Genomic DNA, 14,899 nt, shown 5'->3' on the forward strand with positions numbered 1-14,899 from the left:
AATATTTTAAAATTTATTATTTTAATAAAATATAGAAGGACTCTAGATAAATTGTTGGATTAAGGTCTTGAAAGGTGATTAGCTAAATTAACAAAAGTGAGTTTTGGTAACCATTTTGTATAAAAATTTACATAAACTATTGTGAGTGCTCTTACCTGAACTCTTTTATAGTAATTTGGAGTTACTTTAAAAATCCCTTCCAATTTTGTATATGCAAAAATCTAAGGTTGAAAACATGCATGTTTGGGTAAAAAAAAAAAAAAATCAAATATTGTTTTTCAAATATCAAATTCTACTCATATTTTATCTAACTTTTTTTAATTTTGTCTAAAATTTTCTAAACTATCTAAACACAAATTTAAAAAATAAATTCTATCTATATTCTTAATTTTTTTTAAAATTGAACATCCAAACGAGTTATTTTAACCCTCCTCTCTATCTCTAGGGCCTGCCCATTGAATATTTTGAAATAAGATTCATGTGCAATTTATAGAATTCCAACATTAGTGATCTCTAAGAGCACTAGCAGCAGATTTTTAACAATTTTCTCTATATTTAGGGAACAAAACTACTTTTTGCTTCTTTATAAAAAAAACTCAACAATAAATTTCCTTACATTTTCCTATATCAATTAAATATTATTTGTTTACTCTTATTTTATTATTTTTCTCTTTTTCCTATTTTTTTCTCTCTTTCATATATCAATTAAATATATATATTTTTTAAATTAAAATAATACATATGGAATGAATAGTAGACATGTATATATAGGGAATTATTATTTATTCCCGACCCCCTCATTCAAATATAAAGCATTAGCTGTAAGAGGTTTTTTAATATTTTTTATGAATTTTTTTTTAAATATAAAGAAGAGAGATCCGGCTTCCATGCGGTAGTTTTTACTATCGCATGGATGCTGTGAAAATTCTTGTGGTCCATATTTAACCACGTGTGCTACAACATGCTCACCTCCCAATGTTTCTCATCGCAGCCTGCATACAATATAAAGGCTTTACTCTTGTAGTTAATTAGCAGTTATTTTTCAAAAAGTCCCTACAAAACAAAGAAGATAACGAAAATAATACTAGAAAATATTAAACGACAATTTGTTTCTTATTTTTGTTTTGAAAAATATGTACATCCTGATGTAATAATGTAAACGAAAAAAAAAATATTTTTGTGTTTTTAAAAGAGAGAAACCAAAAGATATAAAATAAAAATTTTAACAAACATGAGAGATAATCCTCTGGTTTTTTCTTTTTCTAAGCATACCTGCTCACTTTAATATTTATTGTTTATTTGGTTGTCAAAGTATTGTAATGATCAAACCCCACCCCTGCCATCCATGTGAGTAGAGCTGTAAATAAATTGAGTTTGAGTGAGTAGTGTATGTGTAAGCTTGACTCATTTAAATTTATTATGAACCTAAGCTGAGCTTAAGCTCATTTATCACGAGCCCAGGCCGAGCTCGAGCTCATGACGAGTTTTAAAAATTCAGCTCAAGTCGGCTAAATGAGCTTAAGTCGAGCTTGAGCTCATGATGAGTTTTAAAAATGAAGCTCAACTCGGGCGTGTTGTAAGTTATATAATTTATTTAATATACAAAAAATAGAGATGAGCTCATTTAAAAATTAATATTACATTATATAACATATAAAAAATATATATTTATATTGTATGTTAAATAAGCTATATAACTTACCAAAAAAATAATAATAATAAATGATGTAAGGATTATTAAATATCCTATGATAATACTTGTAACATATAATGAAGTGATTACATGTCATATGCCAAAATGTTATATTATTATATGATTATAATCCTAGTATATTACATGAATAATATGATTAATTATCTGGATTGTCATTATATCATATGACAAACAATTAAGTATATTGATATTATTCACATTTACTATTTTATATACATATAACCAATTAATATATACTGACCAATGATCATTATTATTTGTTACTTAATTTATGTTTACATATAGTATGTTTTTTTATTAATATATATACTATATTATAAAAATGTTATATATAGGAGTCGAGCCTTAATAAATGAATTGATTCTTATACGAGTGGGATAACGAGCTTTAATCGAGTCGAATTTATACGAATTTGTATTATTTAATCATCGAGCCTAATTCTGTATTTATGAATAGCTCGTTTAATAATCGATTCGAGCATAAATCAAATTTATTTGAGTCAATTTCAAATAAATTCACGAGTAAATCAGCTCATTTACACCTTTAAATGCGAGTTTCGGGAAGAAGCATAAAGCAATTATTGAGCGACTAAATAAGAAACAAATTGTCGTTTAATATCTTCTAGTATTATTTTCGTACCTTCTTTGTGTTGTAGGGACTTTTTGGGAAACAACTGCTATTTAACTACAGGGTAAAACTTGGCTGGGGCAAAGCTTCCGGAAATCATCCGGAAGTTTTGCCTATCAATGGCATTTTCGTAAATATTTAATATTTACAAAAATGCCATTGATAGGCAAAACTTCCGGATGATTTCCGGAAGCTTTGCCCCATCGTAGCACTGCTCTTAACTACAAGAGTAAAGCTTTTAAATTGTAGGCGGACTTGCGGTGAGAAACCTGGGGAAGTGAGCATGTTATAAGGCACATGGTTAAATATGGGCCACAAAAATTTTCACAGCATCCATGCGGTAGTAAAAACTACCGCATGGAAGCCGGATCTAAAGAAGAGATTCAATATATGATAACTGTTATTAGTATTTTAATAAGCAAGTCGGTAGAGATTAGGTCCATTTGCCCAAATAGTTGGTTCGGTAAGTTGTCGGAAAGCTGGGGGGCAACAAGATATTTTTGTGCAGTTGGCACTTGGCAGAATTGCCCAAGTCAAGGGCGTGCGTAGTGCGCCAGTGCCTCGCGATAGCATCATAGCAATAGCCGGTAATGTAGACGCAAACAGTGAAGCTCAAGAAGCACGTGACTGAAACCTTTTCAATCACGTGTATAGACTTCCGGAGGCCACCAATACGTTTTGATAGCGTGACAGCAAAAGTCAGACGCAACCTAGAGATTCCACAAAAAAGCAACACTTGGCACGGTCTCTCCAGAGCTTTGATAATTGACCAACCCATTATTTTTCTAATTTTTCTAATTTTTACTTTTCTTCGAAGACCGACTTCAATTTTCGAACATTTAAACAACGTGATCAGAACGCGATGTCCACCTAATCCCGAAGAAGCGGGCCCCATTATTACTACTTTTGCCCACCGCTACACGCAACAACAGCCATGCTACTTTTTATTTATTGGTCTTCGGCACGCATATTGCAATGCTAAAAAAGAAGGCAAGTTTAACGTGTTTCCTGGGGATGGGAATAATGTCTGAAATTGCGTCCATTCTTTTTTGACAAAAAATTCTGATATCATTGAACCCATGAAAATAGAGCACGATACTATATCAGCGTAATATAACACTTATAATTAGGAATTTCTGCCATTCATAGTTGGACCGTGATGACTTGTTTAATAATTGTTTTGGCTAATTTACGATTAACAAAAGAATTTATCTACCCTTTTAACATGACCAATTAGCCAATCATGCATACAATTAAGCACCCTTTAAATTTTATCAATAATTTGACTGTACCTACTTTAATTTCGTCTTTGAAAAATGATAACATTTAATATTAATTGGGAGCGCATTGCCTTCCAATAAAATCTTATGTAAGCTCAAGTTTATTCTAAATTTTGCCGCATGTAGGGTAGCCAATGCCTTAACCACAACATACTCTATATTCTCTAATTTGGTCAAGCTCTTTGCTGCTAGAAAATAGTTCTCGTGATCCCTCTCGCTATGATTCTCATGCCCATTTGCCCATTGGTCTTATCGATGGCAAGATCTCAAATTACTTTTTGCAAGCCAAACGTAGGAAAGAACATAAAGACTATCTTCCGTTTCACATATATATATATATATATATATATATATGTTGATGCTAATTCCGGTCGGTGAAGCAGAAGTTACCGCAGGTGGACGCGACCGACTGACCTGCAAAGACAAAGGACGCACAGTGGGTTTCCCCAGCGGTCCTCCTCCGACGCCCAAATTAGATGAAGTATATTTTGAGAGAGAGAGAGAGAGAGAGAGAGAGAGTTCAGAACTTGTATCTAAAAAAAAAAAAAAAAAAACTCACTAACTAGGCCTCGTTATTTATAGGCAGCTGTCATCAGGGTTAGGTAGGAATATTCCGACTTTTAGGACACAGTGATTCCCTGTGCATAAATAGAACCAAGGTACGCCCATTGCAGTGATGGGTAGGTGGGCTCTTTAATGACGGAACGTGGGACTTCAGTAAATCTCAGATCTTCAGGGATTCAGTCACCTAACCGTCCTCCTTCATTAGCATCGTTATTATTACCACTTGTCGGTTAATGGAGCATTCGACACCTCCTGCTCGGGCAACCTGGGTCGGGGCCTCACCCACTCGAGAAGAAGGCTTTTATCGGCAACGTGGCACCCAACACCTCCCGCTAGGTGGGGACCCTCCCCTCTCGGGAAGGTGATTTTATCAACAATATATATATATATATATATATATATATATATATATATATATATATATATATATATATATATAAAAGGAGTATAATTTCATTTATGTTCACTCCATCTCTTTCTCCTTGGGATTTCAAGACTTCCAGAGCTCGATCTGCGGACAATGCCGCAAAACCCTGAATCTAATTTGATTCAAGCCAAGCAAATCATATCATATGCAATGCAAACAATGATAGTGAGAGCTTTGCCAGAGCCGCCACTTCGATAAGGCGATAAAACTCACAACTCTGTTCCTCCGACCTGCCTCCTCTCCCGAACAACCATGCTTCCATGCACCCTTGCAAAACAGTTACTTGGTGATCTAATCTTGTCACCCTCCATAACTCCAATCCAATGGAACACACTTTGGTACGCCTCCTCCTCCATCTCTCATCCCATATAGTCACCTCCGTCGCAACTCCAGAGCTGTAGCCCATAGTTTTATTCTAAGCATATAGTTATTGGGTTCTTTGATAGCTTGCAAGCTAACTCTCCTTTGATTTCCAGTGATTTGCTTATAGCTGGGCACTTGGGAAGGCATGTAAGCCGTGAGGTATGAGATGATGGTTGAAAAAATTTAGGGTTAAGTACTCCTCTGGTTTCTGAATTTTGAAAACTTTATTTTTTAGTTCTTGAGTTTTAATTTGTATCACAGATAATACATCAGTTTTAGAAAATGATCGAATAAGTACCTCGGTTAACTTCTCCGTCTAAAAACTAACGGACTGCCACGTGTCAACTTCTGAGGTTGACACGTGACACTATGTAAAAAAAATTAAAAATTAAAAAAAAAATAATATTAAAAAAAAATTGAAAAAACAAGAAAAAAAAAAAAAAAAAACAAGGGGTGGCTGAGCCACCCCCTTGGCTGGTCTGGGGTGGCCGAACCACCCCCCCCCATGGGGTGGTTCGGCCACCCCCAAGGGCCAAAACCTATCTTGATTTTTTATGGGGGGTGGTTCGGCCACCCCAGACCGGTCAAGGGGGTGGCCGGCCAGCCCCCATGGTTGCCAAGGGGGGTGGCAGCTACCCCTTGTTTTTTTTTTTTTTTGTTTTTTCAAAAAAAAATTTTAATTCATTTTTAAAGATTTTAAATTTTTTTTATATAGTGCCACGTATCTCGTGGCCGTTTGTTAGTTTTTGGACGGAGAAGTTAACCGAGGTACTTATTCGGTCATTTCTCAAAACTGAGGTATCATCTGTGATGCAAATTGAAACTCAGAGACTAAAAAATAAAGTTTTAAAAACTCAAGGACTAAAAATGTGTTTAACCCAAAAATTTAACATAATCTAAACCTACAAAGTTCAAAATCAAATATATATATATATATATATATATATATATATATATATAATAAAAAGAATATCCGCATCCGCATACTTTAAAATCGCTAATCTTCACATGAAATAAAATAACAACTTACCCCAAAAAATAAAAATAAAAAAACAGAGCTTAATTAAGGAACTTAAAAATCAATCATGCACCACAAGTTTCAGGTAATCTTCGCTGCATATATCTTATATTCCATCTCAGCCATCTTGGTAAGGGTCCCATCTCCCTAGAAGACGAAGAAAATTTTGAAACTTGCTTCTGATTGGCCCCAAATCCGTCCTTCAAACCAAAAATTCTGGTTCCGACCGTGATTGCAAGAAATGAATCGCAACAATCGGATTTACTCTTGACTTTCCAATTGCTGATGCATTGAACGTGCATAAAGCTAGTGGTTGGAAGCTCAACCACGCAGCTTCAAATTTTGGGGAGAATAGTTACGGTTGGGTGGTAATTAATGCCTGCAGGTGGAGTTAAAAACATGCGGGCTGGCGGCCGCAAAAATCAGGGCCGATTTGGAGAGTTTTGGGTCGAATTCATTTGAAAAGCCCAAAAGAGTTGGATTTGGAAAATGAAACCCAAAAGAGGCTTTGCCCAAAACAACACAACTGCATGCGATTTTGAAATTGTGGGTTCACGTGAATTCAAACTCATGGTCCACAGGAAATTAGCATATGTGGAGATATTCTGGCCCAAAAACCTTGCATCATTTACTTGATTAACCGTAAAGATCAAAATTCTATGATTTTTAACCTGTCTTCATAATGCAATGTATCCCAAACAAGAAACCAATGATATGCTCTTTAAGCAAGTTTTCATTCGACTGTTATTTTAAGAGTAATGATATTTAGTAGACTGATATACGATTGTCATATAACTTGATGATGTGTTAATAAAAACCAATCATTGGATCAAATACTTATTAAAAAAAGAAGAAGTTAAAGGTTGATTTCACTGCATGCCATGCCATGTCATCACAATTATATGAAAATCGTATAATAATATATTCAATAGCATTACAGTTTATTTAAAGCATTTTCTATGATTGTTCAACTTAATTATGGATATGTAAATTGATTTTACCGGTTCCTGATCTCAAGTATATAACTCATCCAAAGAAGCTTATGATGTCAACATCAAAATTAAGAGGAAACTCGAAAATGTTAATGTGTTTTTGTATCTTCTTTGTTTTTGGATATGTAATGTGTTTTTGTATCAACTACAAAAGCTAAATTTGCCACAGAGAAGATATACAAACTACATAAGCACCGTTATACCATTTCAATATAAGTTATACCTTCAATCTATGTCAAAATAACTAAACAGCCTAGATAAAAGCCCTGCAATCAATGGGGTCTAACTGAGGTGAGCGTTCCAAGTCTTTCAAGTGAAATGAGTTCACCAGACCCAAACTCCATGCATATTTCAGATTTTTACTTCAGAAATGACATGCATGTTTGATAAGTGACATCACACGAAACTCTTTTGCTTGTTTTAGACACTAAAAAAATGTAATTATAATAACATTTACGTCTTAATCACTTCTTAATTAAAATTCCTCTAACATTACATTCCCTATAAAGGAAAACCTGACTCTCCAAATTTTCTTCACTCTCTCTCACTTTTTTTCACAAGCACATAAATACACACACAAACGGATCAATATCTCCTACAATTTATTTAAAATTATAGATTCACAAATTATGTGAATTTAGGTCGTTTCCTGCATCGAACAACATGAAAAATGCTATATTTTAAAAATGTGATATGTTAACAATGAATTTGAATATATTTTTATCAATTCTTACACTTTATGTTGTATAAAAATTTTGAGCAAAAAACTATCTTTTGGTTTAATAAAGAAGAACCGTCTCTTCAAAAATGAAAAAAAAAGCATTTTTGGAATGATTTTTTTTTTTGCCTCAAGAACATATCATATCTTTAATATGTTGCATTTTTCACGCCATTAGATGTAAAAAAGGGCCTGAATATACATAATTTGATAATCTAATTTCTTTAATAGTCGCATGCCTCTTGACAAATGCAACTGCAGCAAGGGACCTTGCCCTCAAATCAGGATTCATCATTCCAGCGAGGATCGAAATTCGTGGAGGTCTAATCAATTGCTTCATTGCACAGATGGAGTTTCAATTCCATCTGTGCAATGAACATGCTTAATATATGGTAACTGCATACTTATACATTGATATCAACCATTAGCAGTAACATGAACCAACACAAATAGGAATAATTATTGGGGCAAGTCAAGGCCAGGTAGCTAGACCTCATGGCTCTGATGGGCAGAATCATGAATAAGAAATATCTCTATTCTCAGGTAACAACCTGTGAAGAAGGCATCCCACCATGCAAATTCATCTCTCTCCTACCACTTAGTGATACAAACTTATCATAGAATAATAATAAAGGACATTTATCTATCAAATTTGAACCACCATAAGCTTCCTTAAGGAAAACAGTACTTCTCGCACCTCTATTAGTGATGTAAAACATTCCATGACGCTTGACCAAGCAAAGCAATAATCGAGTTGGTAACAGATACTCCGAATGAAATGCATCCAATTGCGCAGATGTCATCCGCTTCTCCATAGTCAAACTGAGGAGCTCATGGAGGACTGCCACCACCCGTTTCCGAGCTTTTGGATCTTTAGCTTCAAATCTCCTTGCATTTAAGTAAGGAGAAGGAAATTCCATTTTCTGCCACTTCTCGAGTTCCTCAAGATAACTCATGTTTGGCCTAAAGCCAGAAGGAAAATCCATTCTAAACGCATATGGACCTTGATAGTTACCGTCTTTCGAGATTCTAACCTTCCCTCGACCCACAGATGAGTGCATAACCCCTTCGCATGCTAATCTTTCCTCGCGGGTAGTGACTGCCAATGAAGAATCCCAATTTTCCAAATGAAGATAAGCCTTTCCATCGAAATCCTTCACTGTAAAGAATTCTGGGTATTTCGGAATCAACGACTTCTTGAAGTCACTAGGCAAACCCAATTCAGACTCGATGAATTCGATTTTTTCGAGTGGTAAACGACAATCAATAGATAACATTAACAACTTCCTCAAATTCTTAACCAAGATGGGTTCCATCAATTTCCTAGCCTCAGGTTCTTCACTGGCAATCTTTTGCGCTTTCTCGGTGAGCCTAACAGAAGGGGGTGTTCGGTTACCACCATCAACGCGGAATATTGAAGGGTACTTCTCAATGACAGCCATGAAGCTCCATTTCTTAACAAACCCAATTTGTTTTTCAAGGTCTCTGAGAAGGAGAGACTGGTATTTCTGGGATTGGATGATGGACTTGAGCTGAAGGATTATAGATGGCTTCTTCTGCAAGTCCATTACTCTATCAAGTTCATGGACTCTGTGATAGATTTTCTTCTTGGGTCTTCCACCTCCACTTGATTTGTGCTTCACTGGAACCCACATAGAACCAGTTCTACCATAGATGCTCGTTTTGTGCAGAGGAGAATATTTGAGAAGCTGGTTTAAGTTCACGACATGGACCTCCCGTACATTTTGAAAGAACAAAGAGGTATGTCTCTGGGACCAAACGTCGATCAGTTGTAGTGCACAGACGGATTCAGATCCTCTGTAATACCCGATTCTAAAAATCCCCTCGATCCGTTGCTTCAGCATTTCTAAACCTACAAACAAAACATTCCGTTTCTAGAGCCAAACATTATATATCAATACCAATAAATCTTATAACTCTATCTAAGATTTAACTTTACAACTGGAGGAGAAGACAAACAAGACCCAATAAATGAATTTTCACAGAAAAGGGAGTATCCAAAACAAATACAGATTGGGTGGGAAAAGTCCAAACACTTCAAAAAAAACAATCAAAACGACTAAGGTATGGTTGAAGAGCGTCGATGGAATATGTTCGATTTTTTGAAAAAGGTGTGTGCTTAGAGAGAGTTGCCAAGAGAAAAGAGAAATGCTAGGCTTAAACAAACACTTATTTTACGATCCTACTTTTGTGCTGTGGTCAAAATTACAGGCATTTTTTTTGGTTAGAAAATAAAAGGCCCAAATTTTTGGAAGTTCTTTCTTAACTCAAACTGTGTCGTTTGAGTCTTCAATACTCAGTTTATGAAACCTGAAAGAGCGAAAGGGGTGGCTCAAGAGAAATGCTAAAAGTTTCTCGTGTGTTATTTTTATGTTTTTTTTTTTTTAAATGAAGTGACTTTTAAAATTGTCATTGGACTTGTGATTAATCACTATTGAATTTTGATTAAACGGTAATTATAAAAATCACCTCATTTTTTAAGAAACAAAAAAGTAACACATGAAGAACTTTCAGAATTACTCAGTAGCTCAAGTGTTTGAAAGAGTTAGTTTGGTATGTGTGTTAGGAGTAATGCTAAAAGTCTTTCTTGTGTCACTCGTGTCCCTTCAAAAATAAGATGACTTTCAAAATCACTATTGAACTTGTGATTGATCACTATCGAATTTTGATTAAATGGTGATTTTAAAAGTCACCTCATTTTTTTATAGACACATAACAGACTTTTAGAATTACTCGTATGCTAGTATTTGAGTTGGAAATGTGTAGATGTGTTGAAAATGAGTAATTCTAAAAGTTTCGCATGCGTCATTATCGTGTTCCTTTAAAAAAATGAAGTGACTTTTAAATAGAAATATCCTAACCGTTGATTAAAAATCACCATTTCATTATTCAATGCAAGTCTTTTGATTTGATCAATGAGAATGAGCTCAAGGAAATGCCGAATACCATATAACTCCACTTAGAAAAATGCGATATCACCGTAACCCACAATATCCATCCAACGGCTATAATTTTTTTTAAAAAAAAACGGATGGTCAATAATTCACAAAGGGGGAGGATAGGTGTAGGTCCTACAGATCTATCGGTTAATTTTAAAAAAGCAATAATAAGAGAATGATAGAAAAACAGTAACATTTCTTTTTAAAAAAAAATTATTAGCTCATCGTTCAGCGTGCATCATGTGTTGAAAGCTGTTCACGCGCGTCGATTGTAAGATCGACCCCATGTCAGTTAAAAAATAGATCATAATCGTTGACTAAAATGGTCATTTGATGATTCAATTCAAATTTTTAGATTTCATAAATGATAGTGGATAAATGACATAAATATATATTCCACATATCTTATTTTTAAATTTATCATTAAATTTTTGAAACCTACATTAGATCCCACAAATTTAATGATAAATTTGAAACTTTATTATTTGGAGATGTATAAAAAATATGTAGGGACGTATATATATCATTCATTTCATGATAATGGGCTCATGAATATGCGACACACCATATAACAATCATGTAAAAATATGTATTACAGCTGTAATCCACAATTGCCCTCCAACGACCCACATTTGACATTATTTTCATTGAAAATAGTCAACGTCATTAATTAATATTTATATGGACTATGAATTAAACTATAAATATAAATATAATTATATAATTATTCTCATATTTTAAATATCATACATAAGCATTGTATTAAGATATTTATTCATTGTATTAGTATGAATTTGTACACTTATGTAACATTATTATACCTTAATTTGTAATTACATATATATTTATGAATTATGAGTCATATCATATGATATCAAATTATCTATTCTAAGTATATAATTATAATACTAGGATTATATGATCTAAATATGATAAATCGGTCACAGCTCCACCAAAATTCTTCTCTTCCAAATACCATTATCAGTTGGCGAAATTACTTGGAGAGTTGGAGTTGGTTGAATTATGCTATAGATTTGGGTGGGGCATAAGGGCGAAAACCATTATCTTGGTTGAATGAGATTTCATCTTTAGATGCGAATTACACATTTGCCATGAATCACATAACATTTTAACAAGTTTTAAACTATTCATATGGGAACAAACATTTTAACAAGTTTTAATTTTTATGGATTTAAAATAAAATGAAGGGTCATATTTTTTTAATTCATTTGAACATTTTATGATTTTTTTTTGGTATAATTTACTTGGATTTCTTTTTTTTTAAAGTGTTTTCTCTGTTTTTGAAAGCAAAAGAAGGCAAAAAATTATTTGATTGTTGTGCAAAAAAGGAACGGAACGCTTTCAAAACACCAAAGAGATAATTAAGCATTAAACATGATGTGAAATGATTTATTTAATTGCATTAAATGTTGAGTAAAAGATTTTGTTTTATTTTGTATTCATAAAAAAAGGATTTTGTTTATTTTAGTCTATATTATTTTTTTAAAGTCCAGAGTTATATGAGTTTTATTTGAATTGAAATATAACAAGTATTATACAAACATTATCACAAATTTATACTAATTTTCTATTAAAGCTTTAATATTGGGAATTCAGATTTTTTTGCTATTTTTTTTTCTTTATACTTTTATTTGCTATAAACTAGACATATGAGAACAAAGATTTTAACACGTTTTAATTTTTAAGGATTTAAAATAAAATTAAGGATCTATAATAGTTTTTTTTTTTTTTTTTTTTTTTGTGATTTATACATTCATGCAATGTTTTGTGTGATTTTGTATCACTAATTTGTGCCAATAAATTCAATAATGTACTGGTATATAACCTTTATTGTCTTTTTATTGAAAGAGGTGTGACATTTTTTATATGCATTTTTTTACTTATAATGAAAAGTACCATGAAGATCTGTTTAAGTTTTTAAATTAAATTATAATAAAGAATTCCATGTATAGCGTGAATTATGAACTAGTTATCCCTAATTACTTCGGAAATCCCACACTTATGGCAGGTTGAACTTCAGATATATTAGAGCACTCACATTGGGTGATCTAAAACTCACTCTAAATCTATAATACATAACCTACTCACAAAAAACACTCTCCATCCAGTTATGCACACTGACGCTATTCTACATATGAGCTGCATTTGTGTACAGTGCAACGCTACCTGTAGCGTTGCACTGTTCACACATCCATCCTTTTGTTTATTGTATCTTTCGGAGCGAAACTGGAGGATGGGTGGCTTTTTTTTCTTTTTCATTTTCTGTTTCCCTCTACCTTTTCCTTTTCCTCTCCTCTCCTACTGCTTCCTCTCATCTGCGTCTCTGTCTCTCAAGGTCTGTTGCTTGTTTCTCTTTTTCATTTTCCTCTCCTCTCCCTTTTTCCCTCTACCTTTTCATTTTCCTCTCCTCTCCCGCTGCTTTCTCTCGTCTGCGTCTCTCTCTCAAGGTCTGCTCTTTCCCTCATCTTCTCTCTATCTCTCAAGCTCTTCTCTCTCTCTCTCTCTCTCTCTCTCTCTTTTTCACTCGATTTACGGTCTCTCTTCTCTATTTTCATCCAGGAGTCGTGACGAAATCGTTGAACAGAACTTAGTTCTTAGCCGCACAACCCATCCCCTTCTCGGCCCCTGCTTCCCATCGCACTAGAGAGAGAGAGAGGAAGAGAGAGAGCCAAGAGTTTGGGAAGAAGAAGAAGGTGAAAGAAGTGGGTGTCTTCAAAAAAGCACATGGCTTAGAGAAACGACAAAGCTAGCTAGGTAAGATTCTTCATTTTTCTTCCCTTGTGAGATTTTTGTTATGATGGATCCATCTTAATGTTAATTGATTTTAAATTTTAGTGGAATTTGGGTGTTGATTTCGTTGAATGCATATGCTGGTGGCCAAAATTTTAGAGGGATTTTTTATTTGCTCTTTGATATTTGGATTGAGTTTGCTTGTTTTGATGGGTAAATGATTTGTTGGGTTTCTGTGATTTGTTCAAATAATAGAGATATGTGTGTTCGTGGAAGTGTTTGTTTAATTTTTTGGTTCTTAAAATTTCGGCTTTGTTCCAGAATTTTCCTTTATTCATGCTTATTTAATCATTTCCTTCCATTTCCAAATTTCCACAGATGTATTTAACATGTTTGCAATTGGTTGCTAATATTCTCCTTTGCCGTATGAGGTTAAGAGATTAAAACACCATTTTGATTATCATTTATAACTTTGAAGGGTAATAGATATAATGCAGGAAATACTAGGACAGCCAAGAGCTGCATTTTAAGCAATCCTTATATACTTTAATGATATGTGGTCGCATGCAACCTGGTCATATGGGTGTCACTGCAGTATCAGCATTTGGGATGGACTAAAGATAATCTGTTGTTATATGCATTGCTCCATCCTACTTGTAATTGTCTCAATGGGATTGAAATCCCAGAAACTTGTAATTCATGGTGCATTCTGTGCCAGTACAATTTGTAATTAGTGTATCATGGATGTTCATTTAGACATTAATTATTAATTTATTGATTCTTCCCCATAGAACATCTGTTTAGTTGTGTAATTTTGTGGAATCATCTCTTTTTTCTTTTTTTTTTCTTAACAGAATTACAATGACCATTTCATTATATTTTCGATTGGTTCTTTTTTATTTTTATCAAAGTAATCTAGACAGGGCTGTAGACTATCGTATTTCAAATTAAATGTGAAGTATCTATCTCTATATTTTGAAAGCCGTCTGCTGCATTGTGCTTTAATTCTTTAGTCTATCCTCTATATAAGTCATTGTATTCACTGTTTGATATGCTTGTGTGTATATATGTATGTGTGTGTGTGTGTTTGCTCGTGTGTGGCATGCTTGTTAAGTTATAGATATTGAGTATCATCACAAGTACACTCCCTGGCCATAAGTTCTACAATGGGTGCTTCAAAGTACAAGTTAGATACAGCACTTGTCTGTGTTGTCTCTGTTGGAGATGTATATTCATGTCTACTTGGGTTCCCCACATGCACTGCTAATCATAGCCATTTATGCAGAACCTTAATGCAGATGATGATGTTAACCAACAAATGAGTTTCAAAATTAAGAAGAGGAGGTATTAATTTAGTTTGAATCATTTGTTTTGCCTTTGAGAGCCAGACCAATATCACAGTGCTGGGATGTGGAAATATAGTTGTTGACATTTTTTATTCTTTATATATTCAGTGATTTAAAATTTGAATGAAAAAGTTTGGCC

The 14,899-nt window shown here is 33.7% G+C and overlaps 1 protein-coding gene across 1 annotated transcript; it reads right to left on the bottom strand.

Annotated features, from left to right (window-relative positions):
• Positions 1–8,091: 8,091 nt before the first annotated feature.
• On the bottom strand, positions 8,092–9,937 carry LOC133858374 (protein WHAT'S THIS FACTOR 1 homolog, chloroplastic-like). Its single transcript, XM_062293832.1, has one exon. It carries the CDS (start codon positions 9,566–9,568, stop codon positions 8,243–8,245), a length of 1,326 nt encoding a protein of 441 aa, XP_062149816.1. The 5' UTR covers positions 9,569–9,937; the 3' UTR covers positions 8,092–8,242.
• Between the last annotated feature and the right edge of the window lie 4,962 nt (positions 9,938–14,899).

The sequence above is a fragment of the Alnus glutinosa genome, chromosome 1 (assembly GCF_958979055.1).
Source record: "Alnus glutinosa chromosome 1, dhAlnGlut1.1, whole genome shotgun sequence".
NCBI lineage: Eukaryota > Viridiplantae > Streptophyta > Magnoliopsida > Fagales > Betulaceae > Alnus > Alnus glutinosa.